Below are 26,753 nucleotides of genomic sequence, written 5' to 3'. Positions count from 1 at the left end.
GTGTACCTTCTTAAGTATATTATGTCTGAGGGTTTGAGGTGCTGCTCTAAATAAACTCTTCCTGCTGCTGCTTGTGTTTCCTAATGGACCTGCAACCTTCTCTGTCACAGACTTGCCATTCACCGAGGAATTTGAAACACTACAAGAATAACATTTTTTAAAAGGTTTTTATGGTTATAGGGAAGAATTAGGGATGTACTTCTGTTCATAAGGTTCATGTAGAGGGACTTGAAAGCACTGGCTGTGCTTGGTGAGGAACCCCATATAGCACCTACATGGCAGCTCACAACTATCTGTAACTCCAGTTCCAGGAGATTCCTACACCTTCTTCTGGCTGCTGCAGGCACTTCCTGCATGTGGAGCACAGGCATACATCCAGGCAAAACACTCACAAAAATAATAAATCTCTTTAAACAAAGACTCAGAATACCTTAAAACAGCAAGACTTCTAGCATTCTATCAATGTTGTCAAATGAGGCTGGGGGAGCTGAGGAGATGGCTTACCACCAAGGTTGATAACCTGAGTTCAGTTCACTGGTGGAAAGAGAACAGACTCCTTCAAGATTTCCTCCGACTTACTTGGGTATTCACACATACAAAGAAATATTATAAAAAAATTTTTAAAGTTAGATGGACTTTTACAATGTCGTGTGTGTGTGTGTGTGTGTGTGTGTGTGTGTGTGTCTGTGTCTGTGTGTGATTTTTTTTTTTTTTTTTGAGACAGTGACCTCAGATGGCCATTTGTCCTAATTCAGCCTCTCAGGTGCTAGGATTTTAGGCATGTTCTACTACATTTGGCTTCTTCCCTAGTTTTTAGGTTTTTTTTTAGTCTCTGACTAGGGTCTGGTCTACTCACCCTCTTTGCTTCTTTCTTGATTTATAGTTACCCAGATACCTGTGATTTTGACCCTTATCCTCATTTCTTCTACTCTTAAAAGGTTTTACTTTTACTCTTTCATTTCATTTTGCTTTTTAATTTTTTTCTGTTGCACTTATATTTTTTACCCTTTCTAAATTTACTTTTAATTCTGTTGCATTTATTTATGATAATGTGTACCTGTGTGCACATATGCAATGGTGTGTTTGTGGAGGAAACTCTCGGGAGTCACTTCTTTTTCTGCTATGTGTGTCTGTAGTAATTAAATTCAGATCATCAAGTGGTGGCAAGTGCCCTTATCCACTGAGTTGTCTAGCCAGCCTTCATTTTTTTAAACTTTAAATTTTTTTTGAGACTGGATCTTACCTCTATAGCCTTAGTTAGCCTTGTGGTCACTATGTAGACCAGGCTGGCCCACCTGTCTTCTGATTACTGGAATTAAAGAAGTATGCCACCACACCCACATTTTGCTTTTTGAAACATGGTCTCGTAATATAGCCCAGGTTGGTGTGAAACACTCGGATTGCCAGGAGTTCAAGGCCAGTTTGGGCTACCACCTACCTGAGTCTCTTGAGTGCTGAGGTTACAGGCATGTGCCACTATGCCCTGATAGATACCTTTTTAAAAATCAGTATTATTAACATATGTTACATAGGTGAAACTTAATTCAGACTCAGTGTTGCCCAAACCCCCCCAAAAAAATGAAAGAAGGAAAAAAGTTTACAGAATTTTGAGTTTTAATAAATACTACCATCTAGCTACTGCTATGATTAAATCTGTAATATTCCTGTCACTGTACAGTGCCTCCTTTGTGGTTAGCCCTCCTCCCTCACCACAGGTTCCAGGATGAAATTGTCTATCTTATAATGGTCAGCAATGGAATTTTATATAAATGAAGTCATGCACTACATTGTCTTTTGAGTCTGATCTCTCATGCTCTTGAGATGACCTGTGTGTTTGGTCCTGTCAGTTATTCTGTGGCTATACCACAGTGATTTTCAGCTCACCAGTAGGTGGTTGAATCAATTCAGGTTTTAGGCTATTTATTGTAAATGGTGGATGAAAACATTTTTGTATTAGTCTTTTTAGTTTTCTGAGACAGGGTTTGTCTGTGTAGCCCTGGCTGTCTGGAACTTACTCTGCAGTCTAGTCTGGCCCCAAACTCAGATATCCTCCTACCTCTGCCCCAAGTGCTGGGATCAAAGGTGTGTGCCACTATCACCACCCAGCTGTACTAGTCTTTTAAATAGCTTTTCTAACATTAGCCGCCTTTTACTTGGCATCCCTGCAGAACTGAGAGAAAATTCCTGGAGTTGGCTACCTTCATAAATAGACTGTGTGTAAAATCTGTAGTTTGGAGCATCTGTCAGCTTAGATGCCTATGTGTGAATGGTCTGGGTAGAGAGTAGAGCAAGCCAGTAGTCTCACCAAGGCTCAGTGGTCATCTTCTTGGGAGTATGTACCCAGTGTGGTTAGGTCTGATTTTTTTTACCTTCAAGAGAATGATAGTAGAAATTAGAAATGTGATTGAAATTTCCAAATTAAGTGCTGGCAGTTAAATTTTTAAAATGTTAAAAAAACAAACAAAACAAACAACCCCTCCAAAACCAAACAACCCTTGAATGGGAGCTAAACAGAAGTGTTCTGTGGGCATTGAAATCTGGCTATGGTCCATTTTGAGACTTCTGCTTTCAAACTTTGACTTCTGCTTTCAGTTTTTTTGTTTGTTTGTTTTTTTTTTTCTTTTCCAGACAGGGTCTCACATGCATTAGGCCACCTTTGAACTCGCAATGTAGTTGAGGCTGAACCTGGAACTCCTCCTGCCTGTATCTCCTTAGTGCTGGGATTACAGGCGTGCACTGCCATGTCTGGTTTTCTTGTTTTTGTTTTTTTGTTTTTTGTTTTTTTGGTTTTATGGATGCTGTGCAAGCACTCAGTCTGCCAGCAGAGCTACATTCCCATTGAGCTACATCCTCAGCCCAGTCTTCTGCTTTGAAATGTACTTTCTTCTGGTAGAATGCATTAGTTAGGTCACTTCCTCCCCTTTTTAAATAGCTGAGCATAATAACTTGCTTATTTTCCAAATCCCAAAATTAACATTTTATTTATTTTATTTGCATGAGTTCTTCTTGGCACATGTCTGGAGGTAAGAGGACAACATGTAGGTTCTAGGGGTTGAACTCAGATGGTGAGGTTTGGTGATAGGTGCCTTTACCTGCTGAGCCATCCTGCTGATCCCAGATCTTCAAGTTTAGAACTAACAAATTACTAAAAATAGATTTTATTCTTCTGGTTGTAGAGGTATTAAGAGTATTGAGTACTTTCCTGAAGGATGATTGGGACCGGGTTCTGTTTATTCTATGCTTTTTCTTCTTGGCCAACTGCTGATTTTGTTCAGTGCTATGTTTTCTTGACAGTTGGAATAGTCTGTTTCACTCCTTTGGTCCATTTGGACCCTTTTAGAGATAAGTATGGCACAGATCAAACTTTCAATTTATTAGAAACTATTTTAAGTATTTTAACTATTTAAGTATAGATTCGAGTTGCCCAGAATCTATGGTGAAGCCAGTGTAACTATAAGAAAAAGTTAGGACTTGTGCAGTTGTGGAGCAGTAAGAGTAGTGAAGAGGCTCTTTTCCTTTATAATCTCAAAATCAAAGAATTTACTAATTCTTTGATGCTACAGAAATGATTATCTGGCTGGTTTGTGAACTGTTTTTGTGAATCCTGAGATTGTTTTGTTGATTTAGCCAGCATAATTCACAGTGCCCATCAGAAAGCTGAGACAAGAGTGGTAAATAACCTTGAATGGCCCGAGGAAATGTATTTTATTATATCTTTTGCAAACTGGGATTGCACCTGTGTCTTCTACATGCTAGCAAGTGCTCTACTACTGAGGTATATATACCCTGAGCCCCTTTTTTAAACTTTTTGAGAGATACCTGGTTTGAGTGCCTGAGCTGTGTCTTGAACTTGCAGTTCTCCTTTACTCATCCCCTCAAACAGTGGTTTTCAACATTTCTAATGCTTCGACCTTTTAATACCCCAACCATAAAATTACTTTCATTGCTACTTCATAACTAATTCTGCTACTGTTATGAATCATAATATAAATATCTGATATGCAGAATATCTGCTATTCCATCACTTCGAAAGGGCCCTTAAGACCTCTAAAGGGGTCATAACCCACATGTTGAGAACTTCTGCCCAGAAGATGGAATTGTAGGTCTGTGCCACCAGTCTCAGCTCTGAGTATCCCTTACTCACTTCAATTCCAGGCACTTGAGTTTTTGTGATAAGTTTGGGAATTAGATTTTGAACTCGGTTTGGTTTATATCTTTATAACAGCAGAATCCCAGGAACTTGATTAAATACCAAAGAAGGAATATGAGGAAATGGCCTGCATTTATTGATTGCCTATTTTGTGTCCTGACGATACACTTGAATCACAGAATCACAATATCCCTACAAAGTAAGAGAGCAGTGCTTACGTAAAAGGGCAAGTAAGTGTCTGGAATGATATTCCCAATATTTACTTAAGAAATAGAACTCTTTCCTGACATAGTGGTGCTTGTCTGTAATCACAACATTTTGGAGGCTGAAGCAGAAGGATCATTAGTTTGAGGCCAGATTGGGCTATCTAATAGTGAGTCTGTGTTTCAAAAAAAGAACAGCAACAAGAAAAAAAAATTATAAAAAAGGGGAAAGACTAGGCTAGACTGTTCTACATAGTGGGTCCAGGACTATAGTTTTGGAACTATAGTGAAATACAGAAGAGAATATGATGATTAGTCTCAGAGATGTCACTGTTAGTGAAAGCAAGGAAGAAGGAAAACATGAGCAAAAATACACAAGCCAAAGTCTCACTGTTGGAGAGCCTTAGGGAAGTGAAATTGGATTGTAAGCACCTGAAGGTTGTCTGGGAACTGGTAAGATCAGTCTAATATTCATGTTTACTTAAAGTGGAAGATAGGGTTGGGAAGATTGTTTCACTTGTTATCTTGAATATTTCAGACATTACAGAAGATTTGGAGGTAGAGTATGAGGTCTGGCAGGCAAGGGAGAATTACTTCAAAATGGGGCTTCATGCTAGATGTAATTCCATCATTCAACTGGCACAGGCTGAAGGATTGAATTCAAGGCCAGCCTGAGTTTCTTTAGGGAAATAGGGCTGGGTGTGGTATCATACACCTATAATCCCAGAGAGGCAGAGGTAGGAGGATCTCTGTGAGTTGGCCAGCCTGATCAACATAGTGAGTTCAGGCCAGTCAGGACTACACAGTGAAATGATGTCTTAAAATAACAACAACAAAAAGGTGAAACCTAAGACCTAGAGAGTGGAATGTATAGGCAAATGTTAGAATGATTCAGGGTAGTGAGGTTAAAAAGGTGTATTTGTGTGCAGTGTCAGGTAAGTGGTTGGTATATCTTTACTAATAATAAAATCCACAGCATAAATTAATAAAATGGTTAGGGAGGAGTTGAATCTGAGATCAGTCCTCAACATCTGACTGTCAGAGAAAGATGGTGCTATTTTGGAGTAGGAACATTTGGATGGAGTTGCTGACATAGTGTCTGTGAGGTAGTAGGGTGTTAGCACAGTTAGCACAGATACCCTAGCTGATGGTAGGTACATGCATGCATATTTGGAAGCTGAAGGAAATTAGGGGTTGAGTGTAGAGTGTCTGTGGTGGTTGGTTTGTTGAGAGATATCATTTAGTTAATGACCTTAGGCAGATCTCTTCCTCTTGCTGAAGTGTTTTTTTAAAAATTAGTGTAAAATAGATGGCATGGGACAATGATGAATTTGGATAATTTCACCAAAACACTGACTCCTGTTACATCTCCAGAGTCTATCTTGTGCTTTGAATCTGTAAACAGCAGTACAAATATAAGCTGAATATTTTGTCATTCATTACATTCTCTGCTTCTGTCAAGAATTTTTCCATGGCCCTGTCCTCTGGAACAATTTAAATGCATAAACCCAGGCTAAAGAATGCCCCTAATGTCTTTTTTTTTTAATTAAAAGATTTTCTATTCATTTTACATACCAACCACAGATTCCCCTGTCCTCCCTCCTCCCGCCCCCTAGCCTTTCCCCCTCAAGCCACCCCCTATTCCCACCTCCTTCAAGGCAAGGTCTCCCATGGGGAGTCAGCAGAACCTGGTACATTCAGTTGAGGCAGGTTGAAGCCCCTCCTCCCTACACCAAGGCTGTGCAGAGTGTCTCACCATAGGCACTAGGCTTCAAAAAGCTGGCTCATGCATAAGGGACAGGTCCTGATCCCACTGCCTGGGACCCTCCTAAACAGTTGAAGCTAAACAACTGTCTCATTTATCCAGAGGGCTTAGTCCAGTACCATGGGGGTTCCTCAGCTCATGTCCACAGTTCATGTGTTTCCAGTAGTTTGACTAGTTGTCTCTGTACTTCTTCCAGTCATGGTCTCGATATCTCTTGCTCATAGAATCCCTCCTCTCTATCATCGATTAGACTTCTGGAGCTCTGCCTGGGATCTGGCCATGGATATCTGCATCTGCTTCCATCAGTCACTGCACGAGGGTTCTATGATGACAGTTAGGGTATTCAGCCATCCGATCACCAGAGTAGGTCAGCTCAGGCACCCTTTCGACTATTGCCAGGAGTCTATGGTAGAGTCACTCTAGTGGATTCCTGGGGACCTCCCTATTCCCATGGTGTCTTCACTTTTCATGGTATCTCTTTGCTTGCCCTCCTACTCTATTCCCATTCTAGCTCGAACCTCCCGCTCCCTTAAGCTCTCTTCCCCTGTCCTTGCCCTCCATTACCCCCTCTCACCCCTAGTTTGCTCATGTAGATCTCACCCATTTCTCCATCACTGGGCAATCCATGGGTCCCTCCCAGGGTCCTCCTTACTAGCTAGTCTCCCTGGCCGTGGGTTGCAATCTGGTTATCTTTTGCTTTACATCTAGTATCCGCTTATGAGTGAGTACATACCATGTTTGCCCTTCTGAGTCTGGGTTACCTCACTCATTTTCTAGTTCCATCCATTTACTTGCAAACCTCATGATGTCATTGCTTTCCTCTGCTGAGTAGTACTCCATTGTGTATACGTACCACATTTTCTTTATCCATTCTTCAGTTGAGGGGCATCTAGGTTGTTTCCAGGTTCTGGCTATTACAAATAATGCTGCTATGAACGTGGTTGAGCAAGTGTCCTTATGGTATGATTGAGCATTCCTTGGGTATATGCCCAAGAGTGGTGTAGCTAGGTCTTGAGGAAGATTGATTCCCCATTTTCTGAGAAACCATCATACTGCTTCCTAAAGTGGCTGTACAAGTTTGCATTCCCACCAACAGTATAGGAGTGTTCCTCTTGGTCCACATCCTCTCCAACATAAGCTGTCTTCAGTGTTCTTGAGCTTAGCCTTTCTGACAGGTGTAAGATGGTATCTTAGAGTCGTTTTTGATTTACATTTCCCTGATGACTAAGGATGTTGAGCAATTCCTTAAATGTCTTTCGGCCATTTGAGATTCTTCTGTTGAGAATTCTCTGTTTAGCTCTATAGCCCATTTTTTAATTGGACTGTTAGGTATTTTGATATCTAGTTTCTTGAGTTCTTTATATATTCTGGAGATTAGGAAAAGATCTTCACCAACTCCACATCTGACAGAGGGCCCCTAATGTCTTCTAGTCAATAGTTTTGAGAAATAAGAAATAGTCTTTCCATCTAACTTAGATTAATTTAGAGAGGTATGCTAGTGTCTTCCCTATTGGTTAAAAGGGCTTTTTTTTGTTTTTGGCCCAGCCTTCCAAAGGAATTGAACAAAAGTATGAGAAGTCTTGTGTCTTTAAGACCTCAGTTCTATGAGGGAGATCGCTTTTTTTTTTTTTAAAGATTATTTTATTTTATGTGTATGAGTGTTATGCTTACATGTATGTAGGTCCATGGTATGTGTGCCTGATACCCAAAGATGTCAAGTGAGGTATGATGCTGAGAATTGAACCTGTGTAATAACAAGTGCCCTTAACCAGTGAGCCATGTCTCCAGCCCCAAGAGAGAGCACTTTGGAAACTTAGATACTCTTAGGTCCTCAGGACTTTCAGCAGAATGTGACTTTCATTCTTCTTATTTAATTTTTGGTTCAAACCTAGTTTTGCAACTTACATTTCAGCCCTTACATTTTTAGAACTCTGTGATGCTAATAGAAGACTTGAATTGACTGTACAATTAAGGGTTTTACGGGGCGGGAGTGCAGAAGGGTCACAGTGGCTCAGTGCTGTTTGGGTTACTCAAATGACCTTTTGATCTTTATGTTTCTCATGTAGTTCCTAGCCTATAATGTGCATGTGTGTGCATATACACATAATGTACATATGAGTAAAGTATAACATGTAGAAAGGAGATAAAGAAAGGGCAAATATGTGATGAGGTGATGAGAAAGGATGGAATTTAAGTAATGGACACACAATTTATGAAAAAGATATAAAGTTAATTGTCTTTCTAATTTTAACTTTGTCAATGGATTTGTGTGTGTGTCTATGTCAGAGAGAGAGAGAGAGAGAGAGAGAGAGAGAGAGAGAGAGAGAGAATAGAATAGAATAGATTGTGAAAGTGTAAATCCAAAGTAACCTCACAGCTTTAGGGCGGCTACTCTGACTTTAGAAGTTCATTGAGATGGATGGACTCTGGGTCTATCTAATCTTGCTTTGTGATATCTTTTATTTGCATGTTCTTTACAGTAAAATTTTAATTAAAAAGCAACAGTTTAGAAGTGTAAAATATACATGAAAGCATTTCATGTTTGTTTGTTATGGGTTCTCACTTTGTGAGTCTGGCTGGTCTGTTACTTGCTGTGTAGTCAAGGCTCACCTCAAACTTGTGGCAATCCTCCTGCCTCAGCCTCATGAGTGCTAGGATTGCAGGCATGAGCCAGCATTCCTGGTACCATTTTACCATTTTTAAGTGTTTACATGAGTAGCGTTGTGTAGGCATCACCACTAACTGTTTCCAAACATTTAACCATCTCGAACAGAAACAGTGTCCATTAAATTACAACTCCCAGTCAGTCCCTCATAACCTCTGTTCTACTTTCTGTCTTTATGAAATTTCTCTGTTCTAGGCACTTGATGTAAGTGGAATCATAAGTCGTCCTTTTATATTAGACTTATTTCACTTAACATAATGTTTTCAAGGTTTGTTGTAATGTCCATTAGAACTGCATTCTATACATGGATGGCATTTCAGTTGTTTCCACCTCTTGGCTATTGTGTTTAATGCTGCTATGAATGTGGATGTTTTAAGTCAGGAATAGAGTCACCAGATCATGTGTTAATCCTTTAACTTATTGAGAAACCGCCAGACTCTCCCTTACTATCTGTACTATTTTACGTCTCTACCAACAGTTCATGAGGGTTCTGATTATTCCTGTCCTCTTCAACACTTGTTATTTTCCATTTTTTAGATAATAACTATCCCATTGGGTGTGTCAAAAATTTTAAACATTGCTCTGGTGATGTTGGATGACTCAGAAGGCAGTTTACTACTGTGAGGAGCTATTTTCAAGTTACTAAAAGGAGTGAGTGGCCCAAACTACTGCAATAAAAAGGGACTCTGACTGTCATGTGTAGTATCTGCTGACTTATTCATAAGATACTTCTTTTATAAAGAGGGTTTTGTGTGTGTGTGTGTTTCTCTCCCTTTTTTGGGGCGGGGGGTGTTTCAAGACAGGATTTCTCTGTGTAGTTTTGGTGCCTGTCCTGGATCTCACTCTGTAGACCAGGCTGGCCTCAAACTCACAGAGATCCACCTGGCTCTGCCTCCTGAGGGCTGGGATTAAAGGTGTGTACCCCCACTCCCCGGCCAGTTTCTTTCCTTTTTTATGTTGAGAGATAGACTGAGACTGATTTATTATTTACATATTTACATAATTATCCCCCTCTTCAGCTACCCATGTGCTAGGATTGTTGGCATGAGCTACCACGGTTCAATTAGTCTATAAAGAGGCTTTTATGTTTCTTTCTTTCTTTCTTTCTTTTTTTTGTAAGATTTATTTATTTATTATGTATACAGAAGAGGGTGTCAGATCTCATTACAGATGGTTGTGAGCCACCATGTGGTTGCTGGGAATTGAACTCAGGACCTCTGGAAGAACAGTCGGTGCTCTTAACCTCTGAGCCATCTCTCCAGCCCACTTCTATATTTCTTGATGTGACTAGGAAATAAGCCAAAACTTTTAGGGACACAGGGGCTTGGAGCTCATCAGTCAACTCTTGGGTTTTTCTTTTGAAGTCATTTATGCATAGTAAGCCTTAGCATGTGTTCAGAGAACCAAAAACCTGACAGCAAGACCTGGCAGGGCTGTTAAAGAAATTGGAGATATCTTTTTCTTCAGGTACTGTTGCTGCTCATCATTTACTGACCCCACCTCCCTGCCTCACAGAGCTGGCTTCTAGTGCATAATTGATTATGATACCTAGAAAATGTTGCTGAATATTTTTTTTTAAAAGCCCGGGTACAGAAACTCTATTGGCAAATATGCTGATGGTCCAGTTTTGTCTCCCCTGATAAATGCACACAACTTTCCTCAAAATTGGTGAGCCAGTGCTGTGAGCAAAAGGAGGAGTAACTGGGAAACTTTAGCCACTTCCTTGTTTGCCTTTTATCTGGAAAAAGCAATCTTTGGGGCAGGGAGGAAGATTTTCTGAACAACTTTGGGAAATGGCATGTGCTGTGTTCAGCTCTTGAGATTTACAGTGCACAGCAGCTCCTTAAAATTCAGCAGTAATGACAGTAGGTGGTTTTATTCTTTTCCAAACCCTAACAGTCCTTTGGTTGAGTAACTACATCTTGTCATAAGGATTCCTTAATCACACTTTGGGGGATTACAACTCTTGTTTTTTGTTTTTTTGTTTGTTTGTTTGTTTGTTTGTTTGTTTGTTTTCCGAGACAAGGTTTCCTCTGTGTAGCTTTGCACCTTTCCTGGAATTTGCTCTGTAGCCCAGGCTGGCCTTGAACTCACAGAGATGTGCCTGCCTCTGCCTCCCGAGTGCTGGGATTAAAGGTGTGTGCCACCACCGCCCAGCCAACTCTTGCTTTTGATATATTTTTATATAAAAAATTTGAGCAAAATATGACTTTTTTGAGGCCAATAAAGTATAAGGTTCCCTGAGTGCAAGTTGTTAGACCTTCCTCCTTAGTATTATTCTAACATCTAAGTACCCAGGCTCTTTTTGATACTCAGCAGACACTAATGCCCTATTTGTATATGCTACTCATTAGATGATACAATTTTTAGAGCAGTGAGTGTCTCATTATGGGAGATGCTATGTGATGGTAATTGCTATAGAGTAGATACCTGTAACTTTTCTTCCATCCTTGTTACATAATTAAGGAAAAATAACCTGCATTGCAGATGTAATAGATAAGACATAATTTTGTTTTAAGACAAGGTCTAGCTGTGTAGCCTTGGCAGGCCTGGAACTTACTATGTAGATAGGCTGGCTTTGAACTCAAAGAGGTCTGCCTACCTCTGTCTCCTAAGAGTTGATATTAAAGCTTTGTGCACCATGCTCTTGGCTTTCAAGGAATGCATGTGGATGTTGGAGGACAACTTTTTGGATTAATTTCTCTCTCCCCCTTATATGGGTTCTGGGGATGCAACTCAGGCTTGAGAAGCAAGTGTCTTTGCCCACTGAAATCTCTTCAGCCCTTTAATTAATCTTTAAAGTTAGCTTACAAAGAAATCAGTTTCATTAAACCACTTGTGTATATATGTGTAATTATACTTTGTTTTTATCCATTTGTCCCAGTGTTCTATTCCATTCCTGCATCTAAATAGCCTCCCTGCTTTTATGTCATGCATCCCATCGCCTTTTCTTCCTCCCTCCTTTCTTCCTTCCCTCTGAGCTAGAGTCTGTTGCTATGTATGTCTCTCAAGCTGGCCTCTGCCTTAGGCTTTCTTGGGTAGCTGCATTACAGACATGACATTGTACCAATTATGTGTTTTCTTTTTCTTTCCTTTCCTTTCCTTTTTCTCTCTTTAGAAATGACAAACTGAGACCTAAAATTGTTATCATCACCCAGTGCTGTGTAATGTGCAAGTGAAAACTGTGACTAACAGAGCCTGCCCTTTTCTGGCTTCTCTGCTAGACCAGGCTGTTAGGGTAGCATCATTAGTAGACACCAGTAAGTATTGTTGACTAGGACTTCGTTCTTCCCACAGTTTCAAACCTTGGTGCTTGTAACGGTAAATTTCAGGTTTTAGAAAGTAACAGCCCCAAAGTCAGGTTTTGTAGACTGCCAAGATTTTACTAGTCCATTTAGTTGAGTGGTATGGCATGAAGGAATTGCTAAATAATAGGTCTAGAAAAGATGACATGGTTTCTTCCCACAGGAGTCAGAGCAGGAGTAGCAGTAGGCTGCAGACTGGTAGGATTTCATCAGGTTACCTGAGCAAAAGCTTGTCTGTCAGGTGTGTGCATAATCTTTCATCTCCTTAAAGCAGTGGTTCTCAACGTTCTTAATGCTGCGACCCTTTAATATAGTTCCTCATGTTGTGGTGACCCCCAAACCATAAAATTATTTTTGTTGCTACTTCATAACTGTAATTTTGCTACTTTTATGAATCATAATGTCAATATTTATGGATATAGAGATTTGGCAAAGGAGTTGTGACCCACAGATTGGGAACTGCTGCCTTAGACTGTTGACTGGATTGAGAGGCATTGTTGACTCTTTCTGGGCCTTTGGTAGATGTTGCCAGTGTTTCCTCAGCTGGACCAGTATAAGTAGGAGTGAGAGCCAGTTATGGAAGGGCCAGCGGACATCCAGGAAATACAAATGGCTGTCAGTTCATTAGCCTAATTAAGTAGAACAGTCAGCGTCCCTCCTGCACTCTCACTTGTTGAGGCAGTCGGTCTGAGCAGTGTGCCACTCTTGTCCTCCAATCTACGGAATATGAGAACTGCCGAAGGCAGTTCAGTTGAAGAAATGATACTTTTTTTTTTTTTTTATTTAAGAAGTGACATTGTGTCTGGAATGAATGAGAGCAAGACCAGGACACTGGTTCTTAACCTAGGGAGACCAGAAGGGCATATGAAAGTGCACTGCTGAGCTCCACCCCTTCCGTTTATGTTCTAGTGGTAAGGTTAAGGCCTGTGATTCTGCATTTCTAATGCATGCAGGTTGATGTTGATGGTTCTAGGATCATACTCAGAGAATTACTTTTTGGAGAGGATGAAGGTGGGTGTAGCTTTTCATTTTCTCTCCTTTAAAGTCTTCATAAGCAAGGAAAGAAAGCGTCCATCTCTTGAAAATCACATGCCTGGTGATTTCGGTCTGCTTAACCCAACCCTTGGAAATACTGTGCAAAGTAGTTCTTGTCCCATTTACCACATGCAGGTCATTAACAATGGAGTAACTTTTTCTTTCTTTGGGGCAATAGTTTGAGTATACTTCATGGGGGCACTAGGCTGGGTAGTAATAAGAGAGCTCCTTGAAGCCTGGAACACTAATTTTTAAAGGACAGCTTTTTTTAAAAAAAAAAAAATTTATTTGGTTTTTTGAGATAGTGTTTTCTCTGTGTAGTTTTGGTGCCTGTCCTGGATCTCACTTTAGAACAAGCTGGCCTCAAACTCACAGATATCCACCTGGCTCTGCCTCCAGAGGGCTGGGATTAAAGGCAGGCACCACCACCGCCCCGCTTAAAGGGCAGCTTTGTTTAGTCAAAGATAATGTTCATGAACTTACAGATGTGATGTTTAATTCTCTTGTTGTTTATTCATGACAGTTTTAGAGTTACAAGAGATATAAACTGTAGATCACTTTCACAGTCATTACAGTAAAATGTTAAAATGGTTTTCCTCACAAGATGATAAAGACTTGACTTTAAAAATCTCTTCCAAATCACAGAAAAGATGAGGATATATTAAAGTGTTTTTAAAAGAGTGTTACAGAGTTATTTATTTACTTGCTTGCTTATTTGATACAGAATCTTTTTGAGTAGCCTAGACTGGCCTAAAACATTGGTAGTTTAGGGTAGCCCAACCTTGTGATCTTCCTGTATCATCTCCAGAATGCTGGGATTACAAGTGAATGCTATTGTTTTAGCTGCTAATTGATTATTGACCAACCTTATTTCAGAAATAAACAATGTTAAAGGGTATATTTCAGAATAGTAGATATTAGAAAATGACTAAGTTCTTGAAAATTCTATGAGACTTATTTAAAGCACAGTGTCCTTTATTAATGTTCTTTTGAAAGGTCAACTTGTTTTCAATGGAGCTCAGTGAAATTACTTTCTGTTATTTGACAGAACTACAAAATTATTTTTTTAAAAAAGTGGTGACCCACACAATTGAACTGAAGGAGTTCTGGGAAAACCTGCTGTTTATTGTGAAAATCATCTTTGATCTTGGAATTAAAAGTAAAGCTGGAAAGGAATTTACAAACAAGAAAAAGAAGAAGTTTGGCATTGGACTCACAGGATCTGGGCTTGGAAATGCCTCAGGTAAATGACATGTGGAGTAGTGTGCAGTTTGATTTTTTGAGTGGTAGAAAGGGCACAGTGTTGCCCTTTCTGCATCTTAACACAGCTTGACACACTAGCTTCAAAGACAGCTTATTTCTGTCCTCACCTAGATGTGAGTACATGCTCTCCTGTTCCTCGTTTGCTGTAGCCTTGAAGATTTCAATGAGCTTGACACAAGGAACATGGTGAGTAAGTAGGTTAGTTGCTAAATCTGCTCTCTTTATGAGAACAAAATGAATTACCTAGAAATTTAATCTGCCACCCAAATCCCATTTTTGATATTCTGATATTTTGCTTTCCAACTCTTCCTTTCCATTTACAACAGTTCAGAAGCGGTGATTCTGTCTCACACGTGGAAGCACACACATATATCCAAGAGTGGTATATATTCTCATTCTCCTCCCCCTCTCCTCCCCCCCCTTCTGTGTGTGTGTGTGAGTGTGAGTGAGTGAGTGAGTGAGTGAGTGAGAGAGAGAGAGAGAGAGAGAGAGAGAGAGAGAGAGAGAAAAGGAGATCTTTCTGTCTTGTCCTGGTCTTGCTGTGAAACTGGCTTCAGTTTAGCAGCCTTCCTGCTTTGGCCCTGAAAATGCTGGAATCATAGGCACACAGTTCCACACCAGGCTGAGACAGCTCCTTTTAATTGGTCTCTTTTTGAGTTTGAGGCAATCAGTGAAATAAAAACTAGAAGCTTATTTGTCCCTATTCTTCTTATCCAAACTTTCCCCTTTCCCTTTTTATAGTTAATTTTCACCCCCACCCCCAGTTTGAGTGCTGGAAAGAAATCTAGAAATACTGAGCAGTTAGGACTCCAAGGAGGTCCTGTACAGGACTAGCCCTTGGGCACAGGGATAAAAAAATTAAGATGGTTTGGTGACTTTGCAGCAGAGTCTAGAAAAAGGACTTGGTAACTGATATTTAAAAGACCAGAGGCTGGCGTTCAGAGGCGGTGTCCATCCCAAGGTCTGGGACAAAAGGACCACATGTCCCTTTTTAGAGTTTGTGTCCAAACAAGGTATGGTTTGCTGTTTATTGACTACTTGATTTAGGGCTCTAAAATGTGTTTTCTTTTTCCTTTTTTTTTTTTCGAGACAGGGTTTCTTTGTGTAGCTTTGCGCCTTTCCTGGATCTTGCTTTGTAGACCAGGCTGCCCTCAAAATCACAAAGATCTGCATGGCTCTGCCTCCCAAGTGCTGGGATTAAAGGCGTGCGCCACCACCGCCTGGCCTAAAACTTGTTTTCTTAAACGAATTTTTTTTTAGGAAGAAAGACCCCAATGTTTTGGAAGGTCTGAGGAAACTAAAGCAAAGCAAACCAGCTGATATTGAAATACCTAGGGAACACAGAAAAGGCAAGTCAGGTGGGAGGTATGTAAGGAGAAAGTAGGTGCATAGACTGCTAATGCCTTATAAAACTCTTCTTTGCTGCACCACCTCGTGGGTGAGTAAGAAGAATGTTTCTAGTCTTTCTTACTTTCTTTATTGCAGTTAGAGTTCAGAGTGTGGCTTTTCTTTTATTTGAACGAGGGGTGTATGGCTGAAGTGGTTTGGATAGATGATGAAATATAAAAAGGAGAGAGAGAAACCAGGAGATGAAGTCCACATTTCCAGCTGTGTCTTAGAAAGTTTGGAGGCTCTTATATTGTTCCTGTTGGTTGGACTGAAGATAATCTAAATTGGGCTGACAAGGTGGCTAATGGGTTAAAGGCTCTTGCCCTGGAGCCTGATTGGCTTGAGTTTAGTCTCCCAGTCCCACAGGATGATAAAAAAGAACTGACTTCAGCAAGTTATCCGCTGACCTCCACATGTCTCTCCCACCCCCAAAATAAAATTATAAAAAGATACCCAAATAATTATCTTTGTTTGGGGAAGTAAGACATTGGACTCAGGAATATAGTTTAAATTTGACTTACTACTGCTCCAGCCCTAAGAAAACAGGAGAACATTCTCTACTTCAGGGAAATTAGAACAGTCTTGTTAGAGAAGGATTTTAAGAAATGTTTATATAGTTTAAAAAATAAATAGCCCGGGGTTGGGGATTTAGCTCAGTGATAGAGCACTTGCCTAGTAAGCATAAGGCCCTGGGTTCGGTCCTCAGCTCTGGTAAATTAATTAATAAAATAAGTAAATAAATACATACATACATAAATAAATACATAATTACATAAATAAATACATAAATAAATAGCCCAATCTTGTATGCTGTCTCTAGTGACCAAACTTCAATTTTTAGAAGTTAAGAATTTCTGTTCTGATTTTTTTTTTCTATACCTCTTGGCTGCTTTCCTCATAGAGGTCCATGTTCAGTGCTAGTTAAAGTCCTTGGTGTGTGCTACAAAGGAGACAGAATTATTTACTGAAATAAATTATGTACTGGGATAAGGACAGGCATATGTGTAGTAAGTTGGACTTGAAGCTGCCTTTAACCTCCTAAAGTGAAAATGGTTTTATTGTAGCCCAGCGTAAGCGGAATGGACCCGCCTTTTGGGGATGCCTTTCGAAGCCACACCTTTTCAGAACAGACTCTGATGAGCACAGATCTCTTAGCCAACAGTTCTGATCCAGATTTCATGTATGAGCTGGTAAGCAACATTTTCTTGGTTTTAGTTTTAATTGATTTGGAATCAAAATGATGTTGTAGAGTTTTTTTTTAATAAATATCTGAAAAGAGAAAATAATGTATATGATATAGAGGCTCCCAGAGGTAAAACCATTACCTGAGAGGCTGAGGAAGGGTTGTGGGGGCCATACAGATCAGGTTTTAAGAAAAGGAAAAAGGTGTGACTAGGGCCCAGGTTTGATTCTTGTGACTTAGTCTAGTAATTTCAGAAAGATACCCAAATTGATTAAAGTAGCATGTGAAGAGGTTATCTGTCCTCAAGTTTAGTTGTTCATAAGGAAAGTAAGCTGTGTGTGTATGATATGCTAGACTGCTAAAGGGCTTTTTAGCACACAAATTAAGGAATTATACATACACAAGACATATGGTAAAGATGGTAAGACAGATAAGTAGCCCCAAGCTATTCCAAGTTTCTGAGGTAGACACAAAATTCCCAAGAGGAAAAAATACTTTATGTCAGGAGGTACTTTGCACTACATGTATGCAGTGCCCATAGAGGCCAGAGAGGATGTCTGATTCTGTGGAACTGTACATTTGTGAGCCACCATGTGGGTGCTAGGAATGGACCAAGGTCCTTTGCAAGAGCACTAAGTGCTCTTAACTGCAGCCATCTCTGCAGCCCTGCCTCTTTTTTTTTTTTTTTTTTTTTTTTTTTTTAAGGCAGGATCTCTGTCACTTTGTAGCTTTGGCTGTTCTGGAACTTTCTATATAGACTAGGCTGGCCTCAAGCCTACTTTGGCCTCTTGAGGGCCGAGATTAAAGGCTTGTGCCATCATGCCTAACATAAGGGAGGAAAAATAACTTACATTTTAACTGTACACATGAGGGAAGGTGCCCAAGGAAGCCAGAGGTGTCTGATCTCCCTGGAGCTGGGAGTTAAAGGTGGTTGTGAGGTTTAAAATATGAATTTGAGTGCACATATGTGAATTCATGAACAATTTAATTATATTCCCATAAAAGTGGGGTATGGTATATATAAATTACTTAAGTGAAGTTACTCAACGCATACAGAGACACACACACAGTTCAACCTAAAATAAATGCAAACTGAAAATTCAGTGGAACAAAGTAAACTGGAAAACTGAAAATCCATTCCCTTTCTGAGTCTCTACTCTTCAGATTTTCCCAAAAAGGTGTAACTACTGCTAGCAGATACAATGAATATGTAAACATTTGAATATGCTTTTTACTGTGGATGGATAATATACTCGTATCCTTTAGTTTGCTTTCCCCCCACATTTATTTAGTCTGTGTGTATGTGTTTAGGTTAGAGGATGACTGAGGATGGTTCTCTCCTTGCATCACGTGGGTCCCATGGGTTGGACTGAGGTGGTCAGGCTTGGCATTGAGCCTTTACCCACTGAGCCTTCTCTTCAGCTGGAGTTTGCTTTTTCTAAAAATAAAAATGATAAGTAGCCTTTTATATTAGTATACTAGGGCTCAACTTATTCCATGTCTGTAGAATGTAACTACATTTTATTTATTTGTTTGTTTGTTGTTGAGACAGTTTTACCACATAACCCTGGCTAGTCTGGAACTTGCTATGTAAACCAGGCTGGCCCCAAACTCACAGCAATAGTCCTCCTTCTCCCTTCTGAGTGGATTAATAGTGTGTGCTACCACTCCATGTATGCTTTTTTGCTACATTGTAAAGTCACATCTGTGTAGTCCATGAGGAATATCTGACTTCCCATGCCAAGAATTGTTACCTAGGTTCTATACAAGGTTTTACAATTTTACAGTTAACTTTTGGCGCTCTCTGGTCTCTTTGCTTTCATAATTAATTTCCTCCTAAAGTTGAGGTATTCTGTGATAAAGGTAAGGTCTTCAGTACTTGCTTCTTGCTTGAAGTTAATTTCTAAAGAGAGCTTCTAAGATCACAAGAGGACCCATACTTTAGTCTCTCAATGTATTTTCCCACTTTTTCTTGCCCAGTGAAATGAAGGTGTATATATGTAAGGAGAAGGAATCATGTCAGTAGACTTTATCTTAAAACAGACCAGAGGTAGAGTATTTGTTTTGATATTTGCAGGTATGGATGGAGGTGAATATTTTCTTCCTAAAGCATGGTATGTGATTTCCCGTTTTAAACCTTCCTTAGGATAGAGAGATGAACTATCAACAGAATCCTAGAGACAACTTTCTTTCTTTGGAAGACTGCAAAGACATTGAAAATCTGGAGTCTTTCACAGATGTCCTGGATAATGAGGATGCTTTAACCTCAAACTGGGAACAGTGGGATACATACTGTGAAGACTTAACTAAGTACACCAAACTAACCAGCTGTGACATCTGGGGGACAAAAGAAGTGGATTACCTGGGTCTTGATGACTTTTCTAGTCCTTACCAAGATGAAGAGGTCATAAGTAAAACTCCAACATTGGCTCAGCTTAATAGTGAGGACTCTCAGTCTGTTTCTGATTCCCTTTATTATCCCGATTCACTCTTCAGTGTCAAACAAAATCCTTTGCCCCCTTCATTCTCTAGTAAAAAGATCACAAGTAGAGCAGCTGCCCCTGTGTGTTTTTCAAAGACACTTCAGGCTGAGGTCCCATCGTCAGACTGTGTCCAAAAAGCAAGTAAACCTACTTCAAGCACACAGATCATGGTGAAGACCAACATGTATCATAATGAAAAGGTGAATTTTCATGTTGAATGTAAAGACTATGTAAAAAAGGCAAAGGTCAAGATCAACCCTGTACAACAGGGCCGGCCCTTGCTAAGCCAGGCACATACAGATGCAGCCAAGGAGAACACCTGCTACTGTGGAGCTGTGGCTAAGAGACAGGAGAGAAGGGGAATGGAGCCTCGTCAGGGGCATGGCACACCTGCTTTGCCTTTCAGAGAAACCCAGGAACTATTACTTAGTCCTCTGCCCCAGGGTGGTCCTGGGCCAGTTGCCACAGCAGAGAATGGTAGCCTTTCTGCCAGCACTTTTGTTTCAGATTCATCCCAGAAAAAAGAAGAGCACAATTATTCTCTTTTTGTCTCTGACGACATGAGGGAACACCCGACCAAATGCAGACCTGAAGATGATGAGGATGATGAAGATGATATTGATGATGAAGACCATGATGAAGGGTTTGGCAGTGAGCATGAGCTTTCTGAAAATGATGAGGAGGAAGAAGAGGAAGAGGATTATGAGGATGACAGAGATGATGATATTAGCGACACATTCTCTGAACCAGGTATAACTCTCGCAGCTTATTAAATTGACCTTTCTATTCACTGTTTGAAATAGAACGCTTTTTGGATGGATGTTTTATTTTAGTTTGGGGGTTAAGTAACTTTATGTCTTTATTTGCATCAAAAGTATCTTTTTCTATTCACATAGCTTGAAAGCTGCTGTTTATACTTACAATCATTTGTGCCTATGTCATAATTTGTATCTTGATTCTTTGAGGGCTTATTCTTAATTATTTTTTGTTAAATGACCTACTTTGCCCCCCTCTTGAACACTTAGGCGAAGATTTAAAATACAATGCCCTGTTTTGCTTGTGCCCCTCTACTGGGGCTAAGATAGGTGTGTATAGAATAGTAAGCCAAGGGATGTCAGCTCATACCCCTCATGCTTATAGCTAACAAAAGCCTACTTAATGACAGTTTGAAGGCAAGCCTTTTCTTGTGTTTGCTGTATTTTTTAAGAAAATACATGCTATACCTGGGTGGTGCGTGCCTATAATCTCAACACTTGGAGGCAGAGGCAAGAAGATCCCCACAAGTTTGAGGTCAGCCTGGTCTACAAAGTTGATTCCAGGCCAGTCAGGACTACATGGTAAGACCCTGTCTCTAAAAAAACTAATAGGAAAAAAAAAGAAGAAGAGAAAGTTCATGCTGCAGTTTGAAGAACATGAAAGCGGATGCTTCATTTTTGTACAGTGCATGTAAATGAAAGAGAAAAGAAACAGACTCTGTGGGGAGCTGCTTCATTTTATCATTTACATGTTTGGGCTGTAGCCACTATTGGCTGACACTATTTATGAAAATGTTATGGCCAAGTGGCACACAGTTAAAAATGCACAAAGAAGTGAAGCTTTTCAAGTTTAAGCAAAAGTTACTTGCTTCAAAATTATTTTTGATATTAATAATTCTGCATAAAACCAGTTTAAATGAAACTGTAAGTTATCAAAGAGCCCTTTTGTTTAAAATGGTGATTGCTGGCATTTCAGGTACTCTAAATGTTGACATTATTCTGAAACTGGACAGTAACTGTGTCATAGGTAGTACAGCACTGTATATGTGTGCCTGTATATGTGTGTGTGTGTGTGTGTGTGTGTGTGTGTGTGTGTGTGTGTCCTCGAGTGCACAAGTTGGGTGGGTATGGGTGTGGCTGATGCAGTATTGGGTTAAACCCTGGGCTTCACATAATGCTAGGTAAGCCATATGCTATGATTGAGCTACATCCTTCCAAAGTTCTCTTATCATGAAAGATGTTTTTCCTTTTCCATCATTTTTTAAATTCAAGTGCTTAGTCTTATGCATTTGAAACCACAAGTTGTTTGATTTGGGTAGTTTTTAAGTAAGTGAAAAGTACTTCAAGTTAAAAATGGAGGAAAAGGATGTATACCTTTTCCTCCACTTTGGTTTACTTTAGTTTTCTTTGGTTTACTTTGTCTTTCCTCTTTGCCAGGACCATTTTTCTCATAGTACATTGATAAAATCGTCATTGAGATGTTTAAGGGACATTTGGCTGGGTATATAGAGTAGGATTCGTTTCTGTAGCTCTATCCCCTATTCAGGTGTGGCTCTTAAAGTCTGGCAGATCAGATCTAAGCATGAGATTGTTGTATAGAATTAGGGTCATGTGCTAAGGGGAGTGTAAACAGAGAGAGGATAAGATAAGTAAGGGGAATGGAAATGTGGGGAAGGAAGTACCTTCTCCAGTTGTGCTTATGAGTAGGTGGATCCCAGGGTCAGTAAATGTCGTGTCTCAAGGCAAGCAGTGGCTGTGCTTTCAAGCCATGTTGGTTGTGACTTTGCTTTTCCTTGACTCTGTGCCACTGCATTGAGATCTATTTAAGATACACAGCATGATATTTGGATGTATTTATTACATTGTGGTTATTACATGCTAATTAACATCCATTACTTGACATAATTATCTTGTTTTCTTTTTTTGAGATCTACTCTGTTAAGCAGTATAGTATTAACTACATTTGCTATCATGTCTGTATATTAGATCTCTAGACTTACTCTTCAAAACAGAAATTGCTTTTTGACCACCTCACATGCCCACTGGTCTCCAGCATCTAGCAACCATGCTCTCTGCTTCTATGTTTGACTTTAGATTCTACATGTGAAGACTTTGTAGTCTGTCTTTCTCTGTCTGTGCTGCTTTACTTGGCATAACAAGTAAATTTACTTGTCATAAATGTAACCCTTAAAGGATAAGTAATATTGTGTGTATTTGTATACATAAGTTTTTGTATGTCTACATTTGCCTCGGATATTAGGGAGTGTTGTGAATATAGGAGTGCATGTAGCTTTCAAGAACTTTCTACATTTTTATTAATTTTTTGAAATATGATATTATGTAGCCCTGACTGTTCCGAACTCACAAGAGATCTCTGTGCTTCTGCTTCCTGAGTGCTGAAGTTAAAGATACACATCTGTCCTTTTAAAACAAACCAGGAAAAGATTTGTTTTTATTAATTTATGTTTGTGTGGTTGGGGATTTAGCTCAGTGGTAGAGGCGCTTGCCTGGCAAGCACAAGGCCCTGGGTTCAATCCTCAGCTTAAAAAAAAAATTATGTTTGTGTGAGGCTGGAGAGATGGCTCAGGGGTTAGGAGCACTTTCATTGCTCTTATGGAGGACCCGGATTTAGTTCCCAGCACCCAAGCAGTGGCTCACAACCATCTGTAACTCCAGTTCAGGAGGTCCAGTGTCCTCTTCTGACCTCTTTGAGCACCAGGCACACATGTGGTATGCATATATACATGCAGGCAGAATACTCCTGCATATAAAATACAAATCTTAATTTGTGTGTGTGTGTGTGTGTGTGTGTGTGTGTGTGTGTGTGTGTGTGTGTAGGTTCACCTGAGTTCAGGTGCTTTCAGAAGCCAGAGGTGTCAGAGTACCTGGACTTGGAATTACAGGCAGTGAGCCACCTGACATGGATACTAAGAATCAGACTCAGGTCTTCTGAAAGCAGCAAGTGCTTTTGATCACTGAGTCATTTCTCCAGACATCTTTTCAGAAAAGTAGGATTGTTGGATCCTTTGGTATTTTTATTTTTATTTAGCTATTTTAGATGCTGGTGCTCAGACTCGGGACCTGTGTATTCTGTGCTGAGCAAGTATACTCTGAAGGCAACTAGACTCTGCCACTGAGCTGTATCTGTAGCCCTTGGTTTCTTTTTGTTTTTCTGTACTGGGCAGCAAACCCTGGTCATTGCATGTACTAGACAAGTCTTGCACCACTGAGCCATATCCCTACCCTCTGGCTTGCCTTTTCTGAGCAAAGGTCTGGCAATCTACTTTGTACTGGCACTGAAGTATATAACCTTGCCTGGTCTCTAACTTAGAGTCCTCTTGCTACAAAGCCTCCTGAGCCCTGGGATTGGAGGTTTATGCTGACATGCCAGGTTATTTTCAATTTTTTTTTTTGAGGAACTTCCAAACTGCTTTCTATAATGACTATATCAGTTTACATTTTCACTGACAATAAAACAAGGATTCTCTCTTCCCCATCTCCTTGATAACAGTTGCTGTCCAACTACTGATGAGTCATTGTGACTAGTGTGGTATATATTTTTATTTGTGTTTTGTTGATGATTACTAGTATTGAGAATGTTTTCATATACTTGCTGGTGGTCATTTGGATATCTTTTGAGACATACCTGTTTAGGTCCTTTATCCTGTTTGTAAGTTGGGTTCTTATTTGGGTAAGTAACTCAATATTGGATATACTGTTAGCACATATTCTGTTTTATAGGCTGTCTCTTCACTGTTTTGATTAGTTTTGTTGTGCTCAAGCTTTTTAGTTTGATAACACCCCATTCTTCTGTTTCTCCTTATATCACCCTATTATTCGGGAGTCCACCCTAAGATCTTCATCTGCCAGATCAATATCAAGAAACTTTCCCCATGTTTTCTTCTATCTGTTTTTTTTTTTTTTTTAAATTTGGGGTGGATCTATGGCCTTCTCCATTCTGCTCTTTTCTTCCTTGCTTTCTCCTCTTCCTTCTTCCCCATACTCTTTCTCCTACCTCCTCTTTTTTCCTTCTCTATACCACCTCTTCTTCTCCTCCTTTATTTTCCTCCACATTAAACTTAAGGTACTTTTTACTCAAATTCTTCCTAAACCAAATAACGTTTGTGTGTTAAATGTGCAATTCTCTACATTTGTGTCAAGAGAATTAAAAGGAAAACTATCTTCACTTGATCTGTGCTATTGTTCTATAGTACCTATCTGTTCCTCCCTCCCTCTCCTGTTTTCCCTCACTCTCTCCTGCTTTCCCTCTTTCTGCAAGGTCTTGCTGTATTGTCCTGCCTAGCCTGTAGCACAGGTTTTTCTTAAGTTCATATCAGATCTCCTGTCATACCTAGTTGAATGCTGGGATTACAGACAAGAAATATCATGATGCCTGACTTTTTTTTTTTTTTTTTTTTTGCTTTTTGAGACAGGGTTTCCCTGTGTAGCTTTGTGCCTTTCCTGGAACTCACTTGGTAGCCCAGTCTGGCCTCGAACTCACAGAGATCTGGCTCTGCCTCCCAAGTGCTGGGATTAAAGGCATGCGCCACCACTGCCGGCCTTAAAACATTTTTGTTGTTGTCTTGGGGTTGTTTTTTGTGTGTGTGTGTTTGTATTGTCAGGAGAAAAAAATGGTATGTTTCATCACAAATTTATGAGACTAGTTTAGTAGTAGCTTAACAGTTTGTCCTGGAGAATGCTCTGTATTCTCTAAATAAATGTGTAGTTTGCTGCTGTGGGATGGAAGCTTCAGTGTATATCCATCTTGCTTTAATGTTGTTCAAGTCTGCTATGTCCTTACTCATTCTTTCTAATCTATCCGTTAGCAAAGATGGGGAGTATTTAAGCCCCTCACCACTAAATTACGCATTTTTTCTGGTCAGTAATGTTACTATTTGCTTTATATAGTTAGGTGTTTTGATGTGGGTAGATTTACAAGTTTTCTGACTCCTTGATGAATTGACTCCTCTTATCAGTCTGCACAGCTCTTCTTTGTCTTTAGCGATAGCTTGTTGCTTAAAGTCTGTTCTAGGTCAATGGACCACTTTCCCATCTCACTTCCACTTCAGTGTCTCTTTTGCCTGAAGTTTACTGTGTATATCAGTCTGGCATTGGACTTGTGTCCTCCAGCCTCACCCTCCCAAGTTCTGAATTAGAGGCATTTCTATACCACACTTAACTTTACTTTGTATTTTCATTGAGTGTTGATAGGTAAGGATTTACTGAATTTGTTGGTTTCTGGATGTCTGAATATAGTTTTGAGGTGCTAGAGAACAAACCTCTAGGGACTTACATATGCTAGAGAAATGTTCTACCACTGTGGTGCACTTGCAGTCCTTGTTTATAGTTCTTTGATATTATTATTCATATTCTCCCTCTGTCTTCCACATGTACACACAAGAATGTATACTGAATATAGTCTCTTCATACCCTACTACAGTGGTTCTCAACCTGTAAGTCGTGACCCCTTTGGGGATAGCATGTCTGATGTCCTGCATATCAGATATTTAGATTATGATTGATAACTAGCAAAATAACAGTTAATAAGTAGCAACAAAAATTTTATGTTTAGTGTTCACATCATAAGGAACTATATTAGTTCCCTTTATTCCCCTAGCATCACTTGTATTTTCATGTCATACATGATTTTATGTATCTATGTAAAATCTAGGAAGCCCAAATGAGAGAAAACGTGCATTCTTATAAGGCTGGCAGATCCCTCCATGGGATTTATATTTCTCTTTAGTTTGGAGCATTCCTTTAGCTAGTTTAGTGGTCATAAATTTTTTTAGCCTGTTTTTATCATTTAAAAACTAGCCAGCATTCTTATTCTGTGTTGACTTATTTTTTCATTTAGCTATTTGTGTTCTCTTGGAATTCATTCAGGAATTTGTTTATATCCTCTTTGTTTCTTTAACATACTTATAATTGTTCTCTGGAATTCTTTGTCTGGGATTTCATCTAATTCAAGGTCATTGGAGGACATTACTGTGGGATTGGACATTTTGGAGGGATCATGTGGCCTTTTTTGTTTTCATATTCTTACATTGGGATTTATGCATTTGGGATTAGGTTGTTGGTTGATCTTTTTTCTTTTTAAATCACTGATTCTTCCAGTAGATGTGTTTAAAACATTTGAGAGAGATTAGGTTGAAATAGGATTGAGATGTCATTTTGCTCTGCTATACTGTTGTTTGGTACACTTCTGAAAATAAAATACTGTCTACAGGAAAAAAAATCACTAGCAAAGTATAGGCCCACTGTGAATTTACAGTTATAGCCAAGAAACAATCACCCCTTAAGCTCTAATTGTTTAGTAAATAAAGGAACACTGACAGCATGACAGATGAAGATGTTAGTTATTATCAGGTGAGTAGAAATAGAAAAATAAGGGTTAGTGATTAGTATTGGGTTGATACAGAAAAAAATAGAGGAAGGAAAAGTAAATAGATAAGGTGAAATAAGGACATAATGAGGCAGTTTATCTAAAGGAGAATGAAGAGATAAAGAAATGCAGTCAGGGAGCTAGAGAGATGGTTCAGTGGTTAAGAGCCCTG

At 39.6% G+C, this 26,753-nt stretch overlaps 1 protein-coding gene across 3 annotated transcripts in view; it reads left to right on the top strand.

Moving 5' to 3' along the window:
• Crebrf (CREB3 regulatory factor) overlaps nucleotides 1-26,753 on the top strand; it is an 87,145-nt gene that overhangs the window by 19,941 nt on the left and 40,451 nt on the right. For all 3 annotated transcript variants that reach the window (XM_036197922.1, XM_036197921.1, XM_036197920.1), the window contains exons 2-4: nucleotides 14,172-14,366; nucleotides 16,840-16,965; nucleotides 19,105-20,191. In XM_036197922.1, coding sequence (XP_036053815.1) covers nucleotides 14,358-14,366; nucleotides 16,840-16,965; nucleotides 19,105-20,191 — 1,222 coding nt within the window. In that variant the 5' untranslated portion in view covers nucleotides 14,172-14,357. The remainder of the gene's footprint in view (nucleotides 1-14,171; nucleotides 14,367-16,839; nucleotides 16,966-19,104; nucleotides 20,192-26,753) is intronic.

Source organism: Onychomys torridus, chromosome 8 (assembly GCF_903995425.1).
Source record: "Onychomys torridus chromosome 8, mOncTor1.1, whole genome shotgun sequence".
In the NCBI taxonomy this organism is placed as follows: Eukaryota; Metazoa; Chordata; class Mammalia; order Rodentia; family Cricetidae; genus Onychomys; species Onychomys torridus.
This window is presented reverse-complemented; position numbering and strand designations above follow the sequence as displayed.